The 24,225-nt window shown below is 46.9% G+C and overlaps 1 protein-coding gene and 1 pseudogene across 7 annotated transcripts in view; one reads left to right on the top strand and one right to left on the bottom strand.

Annotated features, from left to right (window-relative positions):
• SUSD1 (sushi domain containing 1) overlaps positions 1-12,957 on the bottom strand; it is a 131,413-nt gene extending 118,456 nt beyond the window's left edge. For 3 of the 7 annotated variants that reach the window (XM_027615701.2, XM_027615705.2, XM_027615706.1), the window contains exons 1-2: positions 12,528-12,791; positions 277-384 (exon numbers count right to left, since the gene is read on the bottom strand). In XM_027615701.2, coding sequence (XP_027471502.2) covers positions 277-384; positions 12,528-12,633 — 214 coding nt within the window. In that variant the 5' untranslated portion in view covers positions 12,634-12,791. Of the gene's footprint in view, positions 1-235; positions 385-8,946; positions 8,995-12,014; positions 12,129-12,527; positions 12,792-12,871 lie in introns of those variants that run through there. The other 4 variants (XM_027615702.2, XM_027615704.2, XM_027615703.2 and 1 more) reach the window with 4 other exon arrangements.
• A 6,043-nt stretch (positions 12,958-19,000) lies between these two features.
• On the top strand, positions 19,001-19,987 carry LOC113934161 (annotated as a pseudogene).
• The last annotated feature ends 4,238 nt before the right edge of the window (positions 19,988-24,225 follow it).

The following is a 24,225-nucleotide window of genomic DNA, read 5'->3' as shown; positions in this document are numbered from 1 at the left end:
AAGACTTGAAACAGATTTCAAATTTGTGTTGGATCAGAGAATTTCCAGAGATTCAAGTTCAATGTCTCTCTAACACGAAAGATACTTCCTTGGAAACGCTACAGAAAGGCTATGTCCAAACACTAAAACAAAGGCGTATGATAACGGACAAAACCTCTTGTAATAAAAACATGTGAACAAAACAACGTTTTCCCCACAAGGACATTAGCTCTTTAACACTAGGGAATCTCGTTACCTGATTCAACTTTTCAACTTCACCGAGGATTCAGAACTTACCAATACAGTAAGTCCTCCCATTGCCCACAAATCCATATTTGCAAACACACATCTTCATCCCTTCTCTTTGCTGGCAGGTAGCGTGTTCATGGCAAGTGGCACAGACATCTAAACCAGAATCATAAATTGTAGATTAAGGAAAAGAAAAATTCAATCACCTCCTCTAGACAAGTCACATTTTGGGTAGTAGACGTTTACGATGGAGAACCAAAATTTGAATAGCAGAATTATAAAAGGCAGAGCTGATCCCAACCTTAAAAACCTGCAATGGCTACTCACTGCCCACAGAGTAAAGTACAAAAACCTCTACCAAGCAATCAAAGCTCTAAACAGTCCCAACTCTAAGCTAACCCCTCCAAGCCTCACTGTTCCCAAACCCAAACCACACACAATATTCTCTAGGGAGGAGGCTGACTACTCCTTCCCACACATGCTGTCCCCTGTCCTACTTCACGCCACAGTCACAATGTGCCCTTCAAGTAGAATGCCTATCCCTCCTTCTCCGCCCAGCTAGCACCCATTTCTACTTTAAGACTTACCTTAAACATCACATTCTCCCTGGTATTGTCCCCATTCCTCCATTCTCATGAAAAATTAAATTCCTCTGTGCTCCACTAACACTTGCACATTCCCATGTCAGCCGTGTAAATTTGTCATTATATACTGTTCCGGCTCTGTCTTCCAAGCTGCAGATTGTGAATGAGCTTCTCCCCCCAGGACAGGGATTATGTCATTTGCCCATATATCATCATGGCACAGTATAAACATTCAAGATACTTTTACTGACCAACTGGATAAAGGAACTTGCAGTCCTACTTGCCACAACTCAAAAAGCAGTGGAAGGGAGAAGAGCTCATCTGTCTATTACCCCATCTGTGTTTCTTTTAGGGAAAAAGTGAATGTGTTTAAAATGTCAGCAAGATGAACAGCCAGGTCCCAGCAGATGACCAGATCCCAATTACTTCGACAGGCAGCAAAAATGTGTGAGGCCAACACAGACAAACCTACCAGAGGATGACTGATATGTGGCCCAAGGTCAACCAAGGACGTCCACCCGAGGCCACGTGGGCCGCCATGCTGTCCTCTCAGTGGAGGACTTTAGGAGCGGCCCTCATCAGGAGAGTCTTTCAGCGTGGAATTCCATCTTGTCTTGGCCCCACGACTACCCAGGGAATAAAGACTCAGCCCTCGGGTTGCTCTAGGCAACTGAGACAGGGAGATTTCCAAGTACAGGCAGCCCCTGATTTACAATGGTTCGACTTACAATCTTCCGACTTTACAATGGTGCAAAAGTGATACACATTCAGTAGAAAGCATACTTCAAATTTTGAATTTTTGATCTTTCCCCAGACTGGGGATATGCAGTGTGATCCTCCCTCATGAGGCTGGGCAGTGGCAGTGAGCTCCAGCCCCAGCCAGCCACGCGATCACAGGGGCAAACAACTGATAAACTCACAACCGTTCTGTATCCACATGACCATTCTGTTTATCACCTTCAGCAGAGTATTCAATACATCACATGACATAGTCCACACTTTATTATAAAACAGCTGATTTTGCCCAACTGTAGGTGAACATGTGTTTTGTGCACATTTACGGTAGGCTAGGCTAAGCTATAATGTCTCATAGGTTAGGAGTATTAAACGCATTTTCGATTTATGAGATTTCCAAGTTATGATGTAACCCAATTGTAAGTTCGGGAAGATCTGTACTGACTGTTAACCATGCCTGTGTTTTCTTTCTTTTTTTTCTTTTTTTTAAGATTTTTATTTATCTATTTGAGAGAGAGAGATAGTGAGAGAGAGTAAGAGCAAAGGCAGGGATCAGGGAGAGGGAGAAGCAGGCTTCCCGCTGAGCAGGGAGCCCGATGCGGGGCTCGATCCCAGGACGCTGGTACCATGACCTGAGCCGAAGGTAGACACCTAACTGACTGAGCCACCCAGGCGTCCCCCTGCTTTTTCTTTTAAACAAATATAACACAGAAATGAGACAAACCACTGCTTATCCCTAAGTAATACTAAATTAACTGTGAAATATTTACAAAATTTGTTATATTGCAGACCATTAAAAAATGCAAGAAAAGTGCAAAAAAAAGTAGAGACTGTAGAAGTCGTACATGACTACCATGTAATAATGTAATAAGACTACAAAATAAAACATAAGACTAGCATTCCCAAAAGAAACCTACTTGGAAACTACAGAACACTCTCCTAAATAATTCTTGGGACAAAGAGGGTAGCAGAATTGAAATGTCTGGGGGCACCCAGCTGGCTCAGTCAGTAGAGCATGTGGCTCTTGATCTCGGGGTTGTGAGTTTGAGCCCCACGTTGGGTGTGGAAATTACTTAAATAATTTTTTTTTAAATTGAAATGTTTAATACTAGATCTAAAACTGTATCCACTCTAGAAAAAGTTTTTCATGTTTTTGTACTTTAAAAGAGAGAAAGAAAAGCAGGCAGCCCGAGGGTGGGGGGAAGCCTTAGAATTTTAACACAAGAAATTTGGGGGGGAAAAATTCCTTAAAAACAGGCACCTGGGGGGCGCCTGGGTGGCTCAGTCGTTAAGCGGCTGCCTTGGGCTCAGGTCAGGATCCCAGGGTCCTGGGATCGAGCCCCGCATCAGACTCCTTGCTCAGCAGGGAGTCCACTTCTCCCTCTCCCTCTGCCCCTCCAGCCCCCCGCCCCCCTGCTCAAGTTCACGTGCTCTCTCTCTCTCAAATAGATAAAATCTTTAAAAAAAGAAAGAAAGAAGAAAGGAAGGAAGGGAAGAAAGAAAGAAAGAGAGAGAGAGAGAGAGAGAGAGAGAGAGATAAAGAAAGAAAGAAAGAAAGAAAGAAATAAAGAAATAAAGAAATAAAGAAAGAAAGAAAGAAAAAGAAAATAGAGGGTTTGGGGGGCTTGGGGGTCAAGAATTAGTAAAGAAACAAAGTATTAGAAATTACATCCAAATTCATTGAAAAAAAAAAAGCTTCCCCAAAGTCAGTGCATCGTAAAGACCAGTAGTCATGACTCAAGTGTACTGGTTAGAGGAACAAAGAACATATGCAAACACATAACATTAGGAATATGAAAGAGCTTGTAAGAAAAAAATACATAAAAGTTTTTTTATTACAGATGAAAGACTTGCAAATAAACATTGCAGATTTAGTACACTCTCAAAGCTCCACCTCCCCCAGTGACATCAAGGACCAGAAACGTATAAACTCTGGCAGACAAAGATGACAACAGATGAGGATGTCAACAGTATTTCAGAAGATGGAAGAGAATGGACATACGGGAATGGCTTGAGAGGAAGAACTAAAAGCTGGCCCCAAAGGCAGGAATTGGGGCCACTGAGTACTTCAGAAGGCAGGTGTCAGGGACAGGACTCAAAGTTCAAGGAACTAGGTACAAATATGGATAAGGGGTAGGTAGATACCCCATTCCCCTCGTTAAGCCTGGCATAAGATGGGAGTTTACAACCTGGAGGAAATGGACCAGTGAGGCCCCTGATTATAGGGGCAACAGGCAGAGCTGAAGTGAGAACGGGTCGCCGTACCTAAATGTCCATCAGTGTGGAGTAAATATATGTAACCATTTTAACATTTTAACACATAACATTTTTAAATGGTGCCATAGGACACGATCAATTCATAATCACACACAACCAAAATCCTGGAAATACCCTTTAAATAACGGATCCTGGGTCAAGTCCATAAATCCAGTGTGACCAACCATATAATGACGAACACTCTCCCCAGTGTGTACATATAGTGCAATAACAAAAAATAAATACCATATTTATGAAATCATCAACAAAATGGTAAAATGTTTGATTTTTTTTTCTAATATGGAATATCTGTCTTTATCAAGATGGCAGCATTTATATACGTCCAGTTCCAGAAACTTACATCAAATGGAAAAAAAAAAAGGATTATTTCATTCAACTGTTGAGTGAATCTAATAAACACACACACAAAATTAAGAAATAAAGTAGTGCCACCCACTCAGATAAATTAACGGAAGTCCAGTCTGAATTAGTGAAGGACAGAATGTAAAGTTTTTTAAATAAATTGAATTAAGTTCAAGTTCATTCAATAAACAGAACCAAACAAAATAAGACCTTGTAAGAAGGCATCGAGATACAGGGGGAAAGCAAGCACCGGAGCTGAGTGTCAGAACTAGATCCTAAATCTAGCCGAGTCTAATTCATTGTACGACCTTTAACAAATCACTGAACTTCTCTGGATCCCAATTTTTTCATCTGTAAAACAAGGGATTTGGGCTTCTCAAATTTTAAAGGGCATTCAAGGGCATCTGGGTGGCTCAGGTCATGATCTCAGGGTCATGAGATCTCAGGGTCCTGGGACTGAGCCCCTCATCAAGCCCCACACTCAGCAGAGTCCGCTTGTCTCCCTCTCTCTGCCCCCCCCAACAATCTCTAAGATAAATACGTAAATCTTAAAAAAAAAATTTAAAGGGCATTCAAATCACCAGGGGCCAGTACTAACCCCCAGGCTCTGATTCAGGGTGGGGCCCTGCATTTTGCATTTCTAACAAGCTCCCAGGGGAGCCACATTTTGAGCAGCAGGGGTTAAGGGGCCTCCAAATTGTCCCCTAATCCGGGGACACTTCATCTTTAGGGTACCTGTTTTAATGACCCACTAAGAATAATTCAGCAAGGTGTAACCCCAGAAGGACAGTATTTGGCATGTTCGGCTCAATAAATGTCTGTTCCCCATACTGGCAAAAAGACAACATGTATGCCAGGCTACCTAAGGCTTCTCACAGCACTTGCAGGAGGGAAAGCAGTTTCCAGAGGAAGAAGGGCCTCAACTAAAGCTTCTTACTCACCCATAATTAACCATCTGCAGGGCCTTATATGGCAGCTTCTGAGTTCTAACTGCTTGAGGGACTAAGTAGCCTCTTGTGGGGGCGCGGGGGGGGGGGGGGAGGTCCTGGGACAATGACACAACTTATCCTAAGGAAAGGGGCAGGAAGTACAATCCTAATCCAGGAAAAGACAGGGTGGGGAGGGTTGCCTCTAAACACACAACAGTCTCCACCGTTCACCAGCCCCTAGCTCAGTTAAGAATCACCTAGAGATGGGGTGACTACTTTGTCCCAGTTTTAATACTACAAGTCCTGTGACCCAGAAAAGCCCTCATTTCGGTGCAAACCAAGACAGCTGGTCACCCTACCTGGAGAGCCTGTTTAAAACAGAATCCCCAGAGATTCTGATTCAGTAGGTGTGGGGTGAGGCCTGAGAATCTGCATTTCTAAGAAGCTCCCAGGTGGACCACACCACAAGTCGCATTACAAGTCTAGTTCAACCTCAAGGTCTTGGGTCAGAATCCTGGGGAAAGAAAAGGCAACACTTAAGATGTTTTTCACCAGGCCTAGACTGATGCAGAGAATAGCCGGACCAAGGTGACAGAGATAATAACCCAAGGAATGGAAATTCTCCAGGCCAATAGAAAGATCACCGTGCCTTTGCCGTATAACCTGAGGGGAAGAGGGTGCGGGAGGGCATCTTCACATCCATATCAAGGAGGACTTAATTTTGTCATCAGCAGACTCTGCTCAGGACAGCAGAGAGGTGGCTGCCATGTAGTGACTGAGGGAACTACTGCAGAGGTGAGGAACCCCCACCCCCCTGGCCTAGGAACACCTAGAATTACTGGCAGAGAAACAGGACAGTGGGCATTCCAAAGGCTAGATGGACAAAAAAAAATACTAAATACTCTTTGTTACTATTATTGTACCCCCAGCAGGGACGACCTAGGCGTCCACTTCCCTTCAGCACTCTGTATCAACTAAGCCAGCTAAAACCACCACCAAGAGAGAGGGCAAGACAGGTTTTGGTACGTCCACCGAGGCTGGGAGACCTCTCTCTTGCTCCCTGGTTTGGTGATCTTAGGCAAGTTAACCCGCCCGTCCTCCAGTTTTAATCTGTGAGATGGAATCGTGTTGTGAGGAGTCAGTGAGAAATAGGAATGCTGTATGAGCTCAAAAGCACTAGACAAAGGGCTAATTTACATGAATATTTATGTCTCTCTCCACAGATACTGTTATTATGGCTAGAAACAGGTCACGCGAGCCGCAGGGCCTGCTACTTGGCCCAGCGGTTCCGAGCAGGGGTAAGTGAGACGAAGGGGGTACAACCGTAAGCTCCACCACTGGCTGGCTGTGTCGTCCCAGATGGGGCTCTGTGCTCCAGCCTCCAATAAATCTGAATATGAGGATAATAAAAATCCACCTCATACGGCTGTTGTGCGAAATTAGTTAATACACGTAAAGCAATTAGAATATGTTAGATGCTATTATAACCACCACTCGGCAACTCCGTTAATGAATAAATGAAGGTACGGACAGCTAGCCAACTCCCACGTATACTAACGAAGAGGGTGATGGAGAGCGGCATTAGGGCAAAAACCCGAAGCAGTATCTTTGTGTAGACAGATGCCTACCCTATTCGTGGGGCTGACATTCTAGGATCCATAATATCTTAATTTATATAATCACCCCCTGCCTTCTCCACGTCCTCCCAGCCTTCTGGTTAACACCTGACACAGACCTTGGAAGCTCAGCGTCCTCCCCCCTTCAGGCCTGTTCACCTTCCCCTCCTCCCCTCCACGCACCACGTAGGCCTATACCTCAGCCTGGACTGGGGGCTGGCAGCCCGGGCAGGCTACTCTCGCTTGGTATTTCAATATGCAAGGAACAATTTAAATGAAATAACAGCACACGGACTTCGATGATACAATGAAGAGGTCTGTCCGCTGTCTGGGGAAGAAGGTGGTTTAAAAGCACAAATGGGGGCGCCCGGGTGGCTCGGGTGTCCTGGGATGGAGCCCTGCATCGGGCTCCCTGCTAGGTGGGAGGCCTGCTTCTCCCTCTCCCACTCCCCCCGCTTGTGTTCCCTCTCTCGCTGTGTCTCTGTCAAATAAATAAATAAAATCTTTAAATAAATAAATAAAAGCACAAATGGAGTGCTTGCATTTAAATTGTAATCTAATCCCCAGCTATTCAGTCAGACCAGACAAAGGCACTGCGCTTCCTTCATGAGACCCTGTCTCTCCGGATAACCTTGTGGAGATGTGTGGAAACGGAGCAGATGACCTGAGGAAATGGGCAAAGGGGGCCTAAAACTCAGGAAGAGAATGCATTCCCCAGTCTTCCACATTATGTAAAATTGCATTGTTCTTAAGGGACTGCATCAAATTCCAGAAATGGAAGTAACCTGAGAAACCTTGAATTCTCTCCTCTCCCCATGCCTGACAAACAAAACAAAACAAAACAAAACCATAGCCTCTGCTTTAAAATTCCCCAAGACAGAGAGTACTCTACTCTCTCAAGCAAGATGATCCTTGCAGGGCAATGGGAACCACTACAGATTTCTCTTCCCTGCCCTAATCCAGGACTGACATTCCCCGTCAAGAACCTGCGACCTTGGGGTGCCTGGGTGGCTCAGTCGGTTAAGCGTCTGCCTTCGGCTCAGGTCATGATCCCAGGGTCCTGGGATCGAGCCCCGCATCGGGGCTCCCTGCTCAGCGGGAAGCCTGCTTCTCCCTCTCCCACTCCCCCTGCTTGTGTTCCCTCTCTCGCTATCTCTCTGTCAAATAAATAAATAACATCTTAAAAAAAAAAAAAGACCTACAACCTTGACTTGTGTAAGATGGTTAGGTGGAGCCCTCAGCTTCCTTTTGCCTTCTCACGTCCACTTTCCTGCTTCACCAAGACCAACTTCCAGCGGGGCCCCCCCACACGTGGCCTCCAGACCAGGAACCAAGCCTCAGTGCCCCAATTTGAAAGCTTTTGCGTTTTGACACCCTCGGTTCATGTCCAGCATGTCACCCACTAACGCGTTCTCTCCCACCTGACGCACACTCTCAAGCCGGCGGAAAACGTTTTTTTTAATCCATGCAATTAACTTCCCCTGTCTCCTCTGCAGAGCGAAGGCCAAGAGGCCCACTTGGTACCTGGGGCTGCAAAGACAGAGGAACCCATTCTAGGATTGGACCAGACAGCTGAGGACATGCCCGCGGCCAAGACCCCAGCAGCGGCGGCAGACAGACCCCAGGGAGGATCTTCTCCATCAGCTTGAATCCTGCTCCCTTACTTGGAGCAACTGTAAGTCACTCCAAAACAACTCACTCCCCCCCACGTCTCCTCTTTCCCACCTTGAGCAGTGACTGAGGATGACAGAGTGAGGAGCAGGCCTCTGAAACGCAGGACTGGTGAGGTCACGTGCACGTTCTACAACAAGAACGTCCACGCCTCTCCACCATCATCACTCCCTCCCCCAAGATTCTCAAGGCCTCTGCCTGTCCTTCTGGCCTTCCCAACCCAGCCCATCTGGAGCCAACAAGTCCCCAGCTGCTCCTGACTCAGGCCCTGCCGGACAAGGTTAAGAAACAGGACTGACTGGTTCTACGGGTCCTCGCCCTTTCCCAACCTTCCATTCCCCTGGGCGTGGCACCCCACCCACCCCCAACACCCTCCTGCTCTACCTACTATGCGTCTCACACTTCCCTCACACCCAGGCCATCTGACTGCACCAACTCCACTCTCTCCTCCCTGAAACATCTTCGGTAACGATTCAGTGTAATTCAGCACACGTTACCAGTGAGACACTGAATATACACACAGACAATGGCCAGGCCACAGATAAAAATAGAACTCGGACCCACACGGAGGCATGAGGCAGCCATCGCCAGTCCAGGAAGTCAAACCCCAACCGCTGTAGCAGCAAGACCCAAATGGTCAGGATTCACTCGCTCACAGCTGGCTTCCCTAATTGTTGCCCCCCCTTCGCACGTAGGACCAATCAGAGAGAGCCAGGTACACTCCCCCAGCCAATCACGTAGCATGTGGGCTGATGGGAGGCCACCTCCCGCTTCTCCAGCTTCTCCAGGCCAACAGCCTCCAGCCTCGCGCCGGGGGGCACACGGGAAGCCTTTCCCCTTTGATCCGCTATCAGGCTCTCCGAGTGATGCTGACTGACTCGCCTGCGACAGCAAACTCTATAAACCCTTGCCTGTTCCCATTTGGGTGCTCTTCCTTTCCTTTCATACCAAATTCCTAATCCAAGCCACAGCCCCCGACTCACATGAAGCTCTTAGTCTAGTAAACAACGACACTATGCAATATGTGTAATATGCAATCTGGCAGAAGCGTGCCGAGTAAGGGTCCCATATAAACACGTAGGCGTGCTAGTGTATGCTAGTACGCATATAAATGCGTGCGCATCCTACCAATCCGGTGCAGAAGCACGGGCGCCGAATCGCTGGTGCTGCAGGGAACTCGACAACTTCCCAGGAGGGAGGCCAACTGGGCTGGTTTTGAAATACGAAGGGCCCTCCCTAAGTAGACAGCTGTGGAGAAAGGGAGGAGCAGTTCTTCTCCATTTTTCTTCCCTCCCCTCGCAGAGACTAAGCTTTCCCCCTTGTAGACCAATTTCGCTTTTGGACATGCTCCATTAAGTACCGCATTTATTTCTGCATTTTTAATGTCCCCGTCTCTACTGAATAATGCCCTTCACACTGCAGTGTGCTTGTGCTACTTTACCAAAACCACCATCCCACAAAAAGAAAAAAAAAATTCTTGCCCAGACCTGGCCAGCCCAGCTGAATGCGATCTTCCCTTTGCTTCTAACTTCTTTCAAGAGTATCTTTAAGAGCCAACCAACATTTCTGCACTCACCAGAGCCCTCTGCATCTGGCTCTCACCCTCAGGGCTGCGCAAGCCCTGGCCCACGCTGAGCAGAGCCACCAAATCCAAAGTTTTTTTTCTCAGTCTCCACTCCCACAGCTCCCCTTCCTCTGGGTTCCTTGGACACTCGACTGGCCTAGTCGTCCTCCGCCCGTGTGGTCACTCTCTTTCTCCTGCAGGTGCACCTACCATAGAAAATGGGTCTTCCCCCAAAACCTGCCCTGGGTCTCCTTCCTCTTACCAACTTCAAGTTTTCAAGTGACCATCAAGTCTCCATCACTGGCACGCACCTCTTGTCCACAGTCTTAACTCCCTGGTGAGTTCACCTCTCCAGAAGCCCTAACATCACCTCAAATTCAGGATATCCAAAATGACTTCTCTTTCTTCCCAAATCTTTTTTTTTAAGATTTTATTTATTTATCTGAGAGAGAGAGAATGAGATAGAAAGCACAAGAGGGAAGAGGGTAGAGGGAGAAGCATACTCCCCGCTGAGCTGGGAGCCCGATGCAGGACGCGATCCTGGGACTCTGGGATCATGACCTGAGCCGAAGGCAGTCGCCTAACCAACTGAGCCACCCAGGCGCCCCTCTTTCTTCCCAAATCTTTTTCCTCCTCCTACACAACCATATATCCAACTCACCCAGGCCCCAAACCTTCATGTCCCCTTTCTCTTCTGTTCACTGGCACCTTAATGTCCGTTGTTAAGTCCTTCGGTTCCATTTCCTCATTATCTGCGTTCAATCCCCTTCTCCTGCTGCTATCTTTATGGTGGGCCCAGTCCTCAGAACTTGCAGGCCAGCTATTACAACTTCCTCAATGGTTCTAAGCCTCCACGCATTCCCCACATTGTCCACTGGAAGGAAACCTGCCCTTAATAAAACCAGATTCTTCAAGGTTGTAAATGAAGAAAGAATGCCTACATAGGGAGAGGAGACTCTACTGGGCACCCCTGACTTCCATTTACCAAAATTCACCCAATAGCCTTTAGGTAGTTACTCTGTTCCACCATCTTAACCTGGTACTTCAATGGGACCGTATGGGACCGTTGCCTAGGCTAGAGAGCTTTAACACAGATTCTGAAATAGGTCCCAAGCATCTACAGGTTTCTTTGCACACTGCCGTGGGAGACCAAGTCAGGGAAGGAAGTTAGAAAGCCTACCAGAATATCTGATGTACAAAAATGGCCACCCCAGAAGGTTGAGCCAGCAAGAGAAACACCTACCAGTGGTGGTAAAAATCCAAAGATGAAAAGAATTTGAGGGAACAGGAGTCTGAGCCACAAAATCCACTCCCCCATCTCCCTACATGGAGGTTCCCTTCTACTTCAGGATAAATGATTTTACTAAGAAAGCTGGAGGGTTTCCTTACACCCACTTTTTATATCACTCCCTGTACAAAAGCCTGCAATGACTTCCAATGGCTTCCCACCACCCAGGAACAGCTAAGTCTAAATACCTTCTTCCTCTGCCAAGCAAGGCATTCTGCCTTCTGGTTAATCCAATCTGCTTTTCCACTTCCATTTCCCACCCATCTCCTACATACCATAGGCCCCATGCTTTTACACTTCCATGTGCTTCCTCACACTGTCCCTTCTATGTGGAATCCATTCATTCTGCATATATTTATGGAGAGCTCACTGTCCCCTCTGCTATGAGCTGGGATGCCTTTTCCTCATCTTCCCATACCCAAATATTACCAAACCTGTTGGCCCAGTTCAAGAGTCATCTCATCCCTAATGCCTCCAGATTCACCAAGCTAGAATGAATCTTGCCCTCCTCGGACCACCTACACCTTCTCAGAGCACTTAGGGCATTCTGCCTTCTATTATGGTTACTTGGGTAAGTGGGTAAATGCCACCTCCCCTACATGTTTGAATCGTCTGTGTAACTCCCACCACCTGTGACATTGCCTAGAAATGGATGATTTGCTTGTCTGTCGCCTCCAGAACAGGAGCTCAGTGAGGGCCAGCGCGGCGACCTCGCATCCTGCACAGGAATTCAAGGACCATCTGTTGACTTGAATGACTTGATTAAGGAATGCTTTATACCTGTAATCTTCCTTGCACTTCGTTCTCACCCCGTTAGCATCTGGTTCTTCATTTAGGAGAAAAGAATTAAAAGGTAGAAAGAAAATTGCTTCGGGTCAAGAATTTGTCGTGCAAAAGCCACAGCAGAGCCGGAAGCGTGACAGTGCAGCCGGAACGCCCTTCCGAGCCCTTCCGCGCCCTTCCACGTGGGGCGCGGCTCTCCCCCGGGGCTCCGGCTCGCGCCCACCCCCCGCCTCGCCCCAGGTCCCGGGCGCCGAGGGCGAGGCCGCCTGCGACAGGTTTCCCCCACCCACCCAGCCCCAGCGGCCCGGGGCGGGGGCGGGGAGCCCCTCCTGCCTCCGTGCGCCCCGCCTTCCCGAGCCCCAACTGCCCGAGCGGGCCCCACCTGCGCTCCACGCCCGGGCTCCGCGCCGGCCCTGCCCGGGGGCGGGGAAGCGTCCCTGGCGCGCCCGGCGTCGTCGAGGGTCCAGCCGGGGCACCCAGCCGGCGCCCCCGCTCCCCGCCCGCACTCACCGTCGGCGCCCGGCGCTCGGCTCCCGCCGCTGGCCAGACCAAGCAGCAGCAGGAGCGGCAGCAGGCGGCGAGGCTGGTGGCCTGCGCCCCGGAGCCCCCGGCTCATGCCGCCGCCGCGTCCCTCCCGGCGCGCCCGCGACTCCTCCCGCGGCCCCGAGGCGCCGAGATAAGGCGGCGGGCGCCGCTGGGAGGGGGCCGGCCCGGCTGCTTCCGGCGCCGCGCTGCGGAGCGGAGGGCGCCGCGGGGTCCCGGGGAGGTGGCGGGGCGCGGGCCCTTCCTCCCCGCGTGTCCTGCGCTGCCCGCAAGGCGCTCATTCGGTACGCGCCCCTCCCTCGCTCGTGCACCTGCTGCGCGCCGGGCACGCGGTGGCCCGGGGGACACGGCGGGCGGAGCGACAGGGTCCGGCATACTCGGCGCGGACGTTCTGCAAATAGGGACAGACATCCAGCACATAATGACATAGCTGACCCTAGAGTCCCGGACCGTGCCAGGACGAAACGTCCACCGTGCTGCAAGCATAAGAAACGATTGGGTGATCCGAGCCTCCCTGGGGCTCAGGGGGGGCACCCCGGGTGGCAGAGGAAGAGAGGTGAGGGGCAGAGGAGCAGGAATCTGAGGAAAGAGTACTGGGGGTGAAGTGGCTGGTGCTCCAAGCTCAAGGTGAGAGGGCAAGAAGCCAACGGTCCAGTCCACCCAAGGGCGACAGACGACCAGGTGACCGGAATGCAGGGGGCGACGGAACTGTGGTGGGGGAGGAGCTGACAGGAGTTCTGCAGCACCGAGGACATTCAGCTTGGGGCTTCAGGAAGGCTCCTGGAGGAAGTAAGCTAAGACCCAGAGGATGCAAAAGGCGTGGGAGGAGAATCTAAGCGGTGAGAAGGGCTTATACAGAGAGACAGGACCCCGAGAGCGCAGTCTAGAAATGAGGAGGATCTCCTTAGAGTGGGAACAGATGGTTGGAGCGAGGCATTAAGCTGCAGAGATAAGGACGACCTCACAAACCAAGGAAAGGAGGTTGCCCAGAGGCTGTAACAGGGTTTACAGAGTGACCTCATCAGGAAAGGCTCCCGTGTCTGCTCTGTGGGATTGGGACTGGGGCTAGGGAGGCGGGAAGACCAGCCTGTGGCTGCTGCAGGAATCCAGGCGAGAGAGGACACGTCCAGGAGCAGGGCATTGGCAATGAGAAGTGGCAAATGAGAGCGGTATTGGGTGGAATCCACTGGGTTTTATGACCAGTAGAATGTGCTCGAGAAAGAAAGAGAAATTAGATGTCACCTAAATTTCTGGTTTGGGCAGCTCGGTGGATGATGGTGGTGGAAGTCACTGAGATAGAGATCCAAAGGGACTATTTGCAAGTTGGGGTGTGGGGGGTAAGTTCCAGTTTTGAAGGCTTTGAGCTTGGCATGTGTGTCCAAGAGCAGGGCCCCCCTACTACTTCACCCATAGCCTCACTTGCTTTCTCTTTCCACCATGAGCCTGCCCTAAATCTAACCACCCGTGAACACACCCATATAAGGGCCAAACTTGTTGTGCAGCCTTAAAAAGAAGTTAAAAATAAACTGCCTCGGCTCCTTTGCAGCAGGCTTTCTTGCTAATTATTTTTTCTTCAGCAAAGATAAGAGCCTGCTTTGGGGAGTAGCAGATGGGCAGTGGGGTTACAGGGGTCTGTCCTCTATAATTTGGACAAAGCTTTTGTTAAGCTCAATTCTTCACGCACTTTGAAACCATGTTATTGTTTCAACAAAAATACATTCGTTTAGGACATTGTTAAGCCAGCCTATACTTCTCTGCTGTGTCCCCTGCAGAGTAAAGCAGTAAGTTTAAATATATGTGTGTGTATACACATATTTTTTTAATTGGTGATATTGGGGGGAAATAGTCCAAAACTTGGAAATGGGCAAGCTTACTGGGTCTTTCCAGTGGGGTGCTGGGTGTTATAACCCTTCTGGGGGTTGTCTAATTCTATAGGATTGTGCACATTTGATGGACTTTTTATTAACGAAGCTATTTTACAGCTCTGTGGGTAGGGATAGAAGATCACTTGCAGAAAATTGAGAGTGCAAAAGATTCTTGTCCATGGCAATGCAAATTAATTTTTCCTGTAGAGATAGAAATGATTCCTCCCACGTGAAAATAAGATAAAACTAATACTAAGATTTTGTCTTATATGATGTCAGCCAGTTTCACATTTAGCAAATTCATCTTATCTCACCTAACAGATAAATATATGTGTATGTATAGTATATTCTTCAAATTTTCCTTGGAACTTGATATCTTACTAGTACTCCTTTGAAGTCAACAGCTTGCTGAGTCCCTCATGAATTAATTAGTTGAATAAAATCTTAGGTTTTCTTTTCATATTTGCATGAATCACATTTTTAATATTTTGAAAATTTTTCTATTAGCGTAATCCATGTGACTCATATTCTACATTAGATTGTGTGACTCTCGTCATTTCTTTATACTGGCTCATTTTGTTGCTTTCAATTTTTTTTTTTTTTGTAAAAAGAATTACTTCTTACCCAACGATGAGTTCATGAAATCAAAGAATTAAAAATTATCTCCTGGTTGGTATGTGTCACTAGAATTAAAACAGAATATTAAACCAGTGTTAAATTTGCAACAGTGAAGTTATTGCTGAGAAAATCTTAAGCTTAAGAAAAATGTTCTTCTTGGGCGCCTGGGTGGCTCAGTTGGTTGGGCGACTGCCTTCGGCTCAGGTCATAGTCCTGGAGTCCCAGGATCGAGTCCCGCATCGGGCTCCCTCCTCAGCAGTGAGTCTGCTTCTCCCTCGGACCCTCCCCCCTCTCATGCTCTATCTCATTCTGTGTCTCTCAAATAAATAAATAAAATCTTTAAAAAAAAAAGAAAGAAAAGAAAAATGTTCTTTTAAGAGAGCATGGCCAATACACCAACATCTTCTTTTTTTTTTTAAGATTTTATTTATTTATTTGACAGAGAGAGACACAGCGAGAGAGGGAATACAAGCAGGGGGAGCGGGAGAGGGAGAAGCAGGCTTCCCGCCGAGCAGGGAGCCCGATGCGGGGCTCGATCCCAGGACCCTGGGATCATGACCTGAGCCGAAGGCAGACGCCCAACGACTGAGCCACCCAGGTGCCCCGTACACCAACATCTTCTTAAAGAGAATTTAGAGGGGCACCTGGGTGGCTCAGGTCATGATCTCAGGGTCCTGAGATCAAGCCCCACATCAGGCACCCTGCTCCGCGGGAAGCCTGCTTCTCCCTCTCCCACTGCCCCTGCTTGTGTTCCTGCTCTCGCTATCTCTCTCTCTGTCAAATAAATAAATAAAATCTTAAAAAAAAAAAAGAATTTAGAGAGCTCTTTTTGTCCATATCTAGATTTCAGTGACTTCATCAAAAACTTTTGACTTTTAGTTTCAAGATGGCATTGTAACCCCTGAAAGTTCTCTCTTTCAGTAAAGTGGCCAAAGATACACACACACACACACACACACACACACACACACACACACAATTAAATATGCAACAGTGCTTTCAAACAAGAAAGGATGACATCAGTGAACCAGATAGCTTTGAGGACTGTATTACGTTACATTTGCCACATGTCCTCCACAAAAACATCCACCAAAAGAGACAGGAAGTAGAGCGAAGAAAAAAAAAACAACATGCAATTTAAATTTTTTTAAAATTATATGTACACTTCAAATTCTTATTTGTACATATTAACATAATGTGCAGATTTTATAATGTTTTAAAATTTAATTCAGAACCACTATGTAAGAATTGTTGAAAAAATGCAAAATACACTTCTTACCAATTCAAAGCATTTTATTTTGCTCATCTGTGTACATCTTATTCATTACCATCAGCTCCTTCTTCAGGCTTCAGGATATCCAAATACCAGTTTCCTGGCTCTCCAAAAAAACCCTGTAAATTTCCACACTTAAAAAAAAAATCATTTTAGGGGGCACCTTGGTGGCTCAGTCGGTTAAGCATCCAACTCTTGATTTTGGCTCAAGTCATAATCACAGGGTCATGAGACTGAGCCCCATGTGGGACTCCTTGCTGGGCATGGAACTTGCTTAAGATTCTCTCTCTCTCTCTCCCCTACCCCCACCCTGCTTATGCTCTCTCTCTCTAAAAAATAAATAAATAAATAAATAATAAAAATTTTAAAAATAAAAATTAAAGCTTTTAAATCATTTTATTTTTTATTTTCTAAAAATTTTATTTTTAATCTCTATACCCAATGTGGGGCTCGAACTAACAACCCCGAAATCAAAAGTCACATGCTCTACTGACTGAGCCAGCCAGGTGCCCCTAAAGAAATCATTTTAAATTTCATTTTTCTAAAAATTTTTTAGAAGGACGCCTGGGTGGCTTAGTCAGCTGAGCATCTGGCTCTTTATTTCAGCTCAGGTCATGATCTCAGGGTCCTGAGATAGAAAGCCCCAAGTTGGGCTCCACACTGGGCGTGGAGTCGGCTTGAGATTCTCTCTCTCCCTCTGCCCCTCTCCACCACTTACTTGTGAGTACGTGCATGTGCTCTTTCTCTATAAATAAACAAATAAAATTTTTGTAAGTTTTTTTATAGTAATTTACTCATCAGAGGGCCTTCATATAGTTAAACAAAATGTTTAAATCACAACTAAAATATTGAGATTACTGACCAATATCAGAAGTGTTCTTAAGGGACCTCAAACCAGTACACAAGATGAAGGGAGTTTCTGAAAGAGACTCCTTCCACAACAAAATTATTCTACCCTTTGGAAGCACAGGAAAGAAGTTTCTGTGCGTTCTCAGACTGCTGATTTGTTCCTGGCTCCTTCATCAAAATTAAGAAATATTGAAGTCTATTTTAATGTGTCTTGCTGCCCAATTGAAACATTCAAGGAAAACTTGTATGCTTGACAACTTGTATATTCCTAGCATCATTGTTCACAAACGCCAAAGGTTTGAAACAACCCAAATATCCATTGACTGCACAAATGGAGAAACAAAATGTGGTATAGCCGTTCAATGGAATATTGTTCGGCCTTAAAAAGGAAGAAAATTCTGACTTATGCCTCAGTGTGGAAGAACCTTGATGGCATTGCACCAAGTGAAATAAGCCAGTTTTTTTTTTTAATTTACTTGTTTGAGAGAGAGAGAGCACACGCGAGAACACAAGGAGGGTGAGCGGCAGGCAGAAGGAGAGGGAGAAGCAGGCTCCCCGCTGAGCAAGGAGCCTGATGCGGGACTTGATCCCAGGACCCTAGGATCATGACCTGAGCCAAAGGCAGACGCTTAACCAACTGAGCCACCCCGGCATCCCAATAGGCCAGTTTTAAAAGGATAAATATTGTATGATTTCATTCATATGAGGTACTTAGAGTAGTCAAATTCATAGAGGCCGCAAAAAGAGGCCGCATGGGGGTAGAGGGGAAGGGGGAGTTAGTGTTTCAGGGGTAGAGCGTTTCGGCTTTATAAGATGAAAAAAGTTCTGTGGACGGATGGTGGTGATGGTTGCACAACCACGTGAATGTACTTAACGCCACTGAACGCTACACTACATTTAAAAAGGGTTAAAATCTTTTTTTTAAAAAAAGTCAATGACAAAAAAATTTGAGGTGCCAATTTTTATTTTTATTTTACCAGACAAGCATTAACGTGTAGGACTTTCCATATCATTTTTGGATCCTGGTGACTCTATCCGGGATTAGAATTGTAGGAAAGGTCCCTTGGAAAGCCCCATCCCCCAGTCCCTGAGAAGGGAGAGGATGGGATCCCAAGAGAGCCCTGAGTGGGCTCTGGGGCAGCCAGGGGTGTGGGAAGGAGGAAGACACAAGGGAGTAGAAGGTGAATACCGGTCCACTCTCTCTAGGGTTTTTCCTCAGGCTGCCCTTTGCTATGTCTGCTTCTAATGTCAAGTTTGGAGTTTGCCCAGTGGGTGCCCATCTGGGTACTAGCCCAGAAGGAGAAGGGGACAAGGAGGCTGGGTACCAAATACTCTGGAACTCTTCTGAAAAAAAAAAAAAAAAATCCCTTGCTTGATCATGACGCTACTGAGCAGAAATGATGTACTGCTTTTCCCAGAGTCTGGCTTGGGAATACCACTAGCACATTTGCAAATGTTAATTGCTTATATGTGGTATTTCAGGAATGGTTTGAATATCACATTGAAATGAGTTTGATATACTCTGGTGTTAAACTTATTGCTTGAAGTTTGCATGAACAGGAATGATTTTAACGTTTGAAGACTTTGTTAAAAACAAAACCACACAGGGCGCCTGGGTGGCTCAGTTGGTTAATCGACTGCCTTCGGCTCAGGTCATGATCCTGGAGTCCCGGGATCGAGTCCCACATCGGGCTCCCTGCTCGGCGGGGAGTCTGCTTCTCCCTCTGACCCTCTTCCCTCTTGTGCTCTCTCTCATTCTCTCTCTCTGATAAATAAATAAAATCTTTAAAAAAAAAAAAAAGAAAACCACACAGACTTCAGAACTCTCTTCCAACATGGCCCAAGACAACTCTCCAAACAAGACCATAACAATGAATCAGAGACGCAGCCGTACCAAATTCACAGAAGATCAATTGAAAATCCTCATCAAGGCATTTGACCAAAATCCTTACCCAGGTTATGCTACCAAACAAAGACTTGCTTTAGAAATCAACACTGATGAGTCCAGAATCCAGATTTGGTTTCAGAATCGAAGAGCTAGGCACCAGTGCCAGAAAAAATCAGAACCCGATGAGGACTTAGAATCAAGTCAAGACCAAGATCACTCTGAAGAGGAGATTCAAAGTAGAGAAGACAGACGGTGTCGTACCAGCTATACTTCTTCACAATTACACACCCTCATCGGGGCATTTATGAACAACCCTTATCCTGGCATTGATACCAGAGAGCAACTTGCTAAAGAAATTGGCATTCCAGAGTCAAGAGTCCAAAAAGCAACCAATGAAGATGCAAGGGATGCAGCAGAAGGTTGGAAGAAGGCAACAGTATTATCCAGGTTCCACCCAAAGATTTGGTTTCAAAATCGGAGATCCAGATTCCATGTCCAGAGAAAAAGAGAACCTGATGATCAAGACTCAGCACAGAGACAAGACCAGGAACAGGATCTCTGGGATGAGAGAGTTCAAGACAACTGTTTTCCCAATAAACTATTGGGCCTTTTCAGACCCAACAAACCCACTAGCTGTCTCTGTGGAAGCCTGGACTCAAGGTCAACTGATACAGTCCCAGCCCATGAACAAGGAAGGCCCTGCATTTCTTAATCAAGAAAATGAGCCCAAGACCCCATCCAGCTTATACCAGCTGCCCTAAATTGCTTCCCCTTGTCCTGACATCAGGGGCTGGGTTTTGCTTTGTTCTGGTGTTGTCTTTACCCCCAAATGAATATGGGATGTATGTTACATATAGGTTTGCTCATTATGCACACTCCGTCTTTACTCATGAAAAGTCATGCTCCCCCACTCTCTTCATCAATATGCATGTAGCCTCAACTCCTTTGATTATAAAAAACTTGTTCTCTCCCCCTTCCGGAAGGCGGGTTTGAAGCTCCCTCCCACCTCCTTGTCTCCTCATCTGGCTGCCTCTTGAATAAACCCTTTCCTTGCTGCAAAAAAAAAAAAAAAAAAAATGCCCAAAATGGTGTCGCTTAGGCCTAATTCCCAAATGGGGGCTCAATACCTAATCTAATTGCAGTTTCAACCTCCCCAGAAATGTGGTTTTAACCAGTCCGTCAGGAATTTTCCCAGGAGAGCCAAAGAGTCTATCACCTGAGCCCTCTATCTCCAAAGGAAGAGGAGATAATCTGCATGATAAGACCCCTTGTTCTTCCCCCTAAGGGAAAGCGACCTTGCCGGGAACAATCCTGTTCTGCTACTAATAACTTTCTTGCCCCATCTTCCTTCCCATAAAATCCTTCCCTTTTGTGCAACTCTTCAGAGTTCTTCTCAGCTTGCTAGATGGGATGCTGCCCAATTCATGACTCGCTTAATAAAGCCAATTAAATCTTCAAATTTACTTGGGTGAATTTTGTTTCACACTTCCAAGTATGCTGATTGAAAAACTGTTTGAAACAGATGAAAGTGAGTCCCTTTAAAACACCCCACTGCACGTTCACACACAGCCACCCCTCCCCAGCTGACATCACATCTGAGAACACCACAAGCCACCTGAAAGGAGCCACACTGACCCTCCCAGAACAGAGGTGTCCTCTCAAGCACATTTGTCAAGACTGGTAACAGGGACCTGGCTCTGTGGAGAAATGCCTTGCCGATGACTGTCTCTACCCAAGCAGAGCTAGATGGACTTCTCATTCTTGGAGGCTCAGTGGCGCTCAGGCCCGTGTGAGAAACAGTAGGATTATTCTGCCTTCTGTAACCCGTCTCTGCCTCCCCCCAAACACACACACAAACCACACACCCGGCCTGAAGTTAGTCTGGGGAACGAACGTGGGTAGCAAATATGCTGCACATGGCCGGCGCTCGAACCCGTTGTTCTCAGACCAGCAAAACGAACGGGGGTGGGAAGGGTGGCTCAGTACAGCAGGGAGGAACCCCCGCACAGCAGTGCCCTTTCTCCCCATCTCCCCCCCACCCCCCACCCCCCGGCACGTGCTCTCCGATGGGACTCAGACACCCGGTGATCGCACCAGCAGACGCTGGAGGAGCAGGTGTGCATTCGGGAACAAACTCCGGACACCTGACAGACCGACGTTCAGGTTCCAGCGGGCACGGTATTCGCCCGTCTGTCCCCTGACCTCAAGAGGTGGGGCAGCACCAAGGGAGACTGGGTGTCTGTCACACACACACACACACACACACACACACACACACACACATACACGCACGCACCCAGTCACCTGCCCCACTTGAGGAATTTTCAGCTGTGGGCCTGTTTGTTCCACAAACCCTGAAAGGAAGCCTGCTGACGGCCCATTTCCGGACCCAGGATCAGCCCAGGACCCCAGGCAGCCACCCACAGCCCTAAGCAGACTGGGGGGGGGGCACACCCAGCAGTGACGGACACGGTTGCTGAGGAAGCCCACAACAGACGGTGTGTGATAAAGACCAGCTGACGGTGAGCCCCGGATCCCTGATCTTGGCAAATAGTGCCATCTTCAAAATGGGAACACTTTATTCGATTATTTTGCAATGGACTTTGCTACAAGTTTTGCTGGTTTCTTTGTTTACGGCTGGGTTGTTTTTTGAGGGTTTTTTTTTGTTTTTTTTTTGTCCTATGTCTTCCTCTTCCCCCCCGCCCCCACCCCCTCCTTAAACTTCTTCTGGTAGTTCGTTGAGTATCGCCCCCAGAAAGTTTTCCTGGATGGTAAACTTTCTGAATCTTTGCATGTCTAAATATGTCCTGATTTTGCTTTCATAATGTAATTATAAATTAACTGGGTGTAGAATTCCGAATTCAAAATACTTAAAAGATAGTTTAATGGGGTCTGGAATTTTCCCTCAAAATTTAGCCTTCTCACGATAGCGTTGCAGAGAACCCCAGGCCAGTTTGGTTATCAACTCCTTCCACGTGGTGTGTCTCCCTGACCCCCGCTGCAAGCTTTGGGGATGTCCTCTTTCCCCTTGGAATTCAGAAATTTCATGAGGATGTAGTTTCCCATTATTCTTGCCCAGCACTCATTGAACCCTTTCAATTTGTAGATTTGAGCCTTTCTTCAGCAGAGACTTTTTTTTTTCTTTTGGTTCTTTGATTATTTCATTCTCTCAGTTCTTTTTATGTATATCCCTTCTGGAATTTATGGTAGGCAATTCCTAAAAATGTGCCTCTAGCCTCCATGACCCCGTATTTATCTTCCCTTCCTCTTCTTCAGCTTTATCCACTGAATGTGGGAGACCACTCTAATTCACTAATTCCACCTGAGACTACCCTAATTCACCCTGTTCACTAATTTGACCTTCATCCATACCTAATTCTGCTCTTCAGTCCATCTGTTGAATTTTTTTTTTAAGATTTTATTTATTTATTTGACAGAGAGAGACACAGCGAGAGAGGGAACACAAGCATGGGGAGTGGGAGAGGGAGAAGCAGGCTTCCCGCGGAGCAGGGACCCCGATGCGGGGCTCGATCCCAGGACCCCGGGATCATGACCTGAGCTGAAGGCAGACGCTTAACGACTGAGCCACCCAGGTGCCCCAGAATTTTTTTTTTAAGTAGGCTCCTCACCCAGTGTGGGTCTTGAACTCACAACCACCGAAATCAAGAGTCAGACACTCCACCAACTGAGCCAGCTAGGTGTCCCTGTTGAAATATTTTTTTATTTCAGCCATCATGCTTTTGATTTCTAAAAACTCTGTTTCTTTTTCTGGAATGGTTTCTATTTCTACAGATGTGATAACTTCTTTAATTCCCCCAAGTATACCAGCTATCGTATTTTAAAATTCTTTTCTTTTCTGATTAACTCTGTTTTATCAGGAGGTTGTTCATTTCCTTGTAGTTTGATGACTCTTCTGCTGGTTTTCTCAGTTGTTTCATGATTTTTTTAAAGGATTTTATTTATTTATTTGAGAGAGAGCAAGGGGACGTGCAAAGGGAGAGGGACAGAATCTCAAGCAGATTCTGCACTGAGTGCAGAGCCCAACATAGGACTAAAACTCAGAACCCTGAGATCGTGACCTGAGCCAAAACCAAGAGTCAGATGCTTAACCAACTGAGCCATCCAGGTGCCCCTGTTTAATGATTTTTGACTGTTATTTTTTCTGTGGGAGTCTTGTCTGTTTTAGAAGTTTGGATATATTTCCACTGCCTAGGTGAGAATCTCTGCTTTCTTTCTTTTTTTTTTTCTTTTAAGTTTTATTTTGGTGGGGGGCCCCTGGGTGGCTCAGTCAATTGAGCGCAGACTCTTGATTTCCACTCAGGTCATGATCTGAGGGTCGTTGGATGGAGCCCTGCATTGGGCTCCACGCTCAGCAGGGAATCTGCTTGAGATTCTCTCCCTCTCCCTCTGTCCCCCCGAATCAAGCTCTCTCTCTCTAAAATAAATAAATAAATCTTTTTTTTTCCAGTTATTTTTTGAAGTAGGCTCCATGCTCAACATGGAGCTTGAACTCACAACCCCAAGATCGAGAGTCACAGGCTCTACCAACTGAGCCCGCCAGGCACCTGAGAATTTTGCTTTGGAGTTTTTCCAGAGTTCTAATTAGAAAGTTCACTTTTTTGGAGATCCTCTCTCTCTGCGTTCATGGGGTTGCAGGTGCATTGGCTCCTTCATGTTTTTATTCATCTGATCACATCTGCTTTATATTTTCCACAAATCATCTCTGTGTTGGCACTCATAATTCCCTGCCAGGATTTTCAGTACTATTTTCAAATGATTCCTTCCCGCCCCACCCCCCAGTTTAAAAAATTGACGTCCAATTTACATTTAGTGAAATACGCATATATTAAGTTTGCATTTCTACTTCTAAAGTCCCCCTATAAGTTACGTTTTGCCCTTACTTGTATGTCTTTCCCACAGGCTTTAATTTGCTCAAGGGCATGGCAAGTGCCGTGTTAACCAGCTATCCATCCCTGTATCTGGCAAACTCCTGGTACCTCGTAAACGTTCGACATATTTGGGGAAGGAAGGAAGGAAAGAGGGAGTGGAGTCAGTCACTGTCCTAGGTTGCCAGTGGGTGTTAATATTTGGCTCAGCGGCACATCCTTGGAGCAGGCCAATGCGGAAAACCTGCAGATCACTCATCTCCCGACATGTCCAATTTCCTGTTCA

The sequence above is a fragment of the Zalophus californianus genome, chromosome 13 (genome assembly GCF_009762305.2).
Source record: "Zalophus californianus isolate mZalCal1 chromosome 13, mZalCal1.pri.v2, whole genome shotgun sequence".
NCBI classification, from domain to species: Eukaryota; Metazoa; Chordata; class Mammalia; order Carnivora; family Otariidae; genus Zalophus; species Zalophus californianus.
Note: the sequence above shows the minus strand (reverse complement) of the source record. Positions and strands in the feature narration are given on the sequence as shown.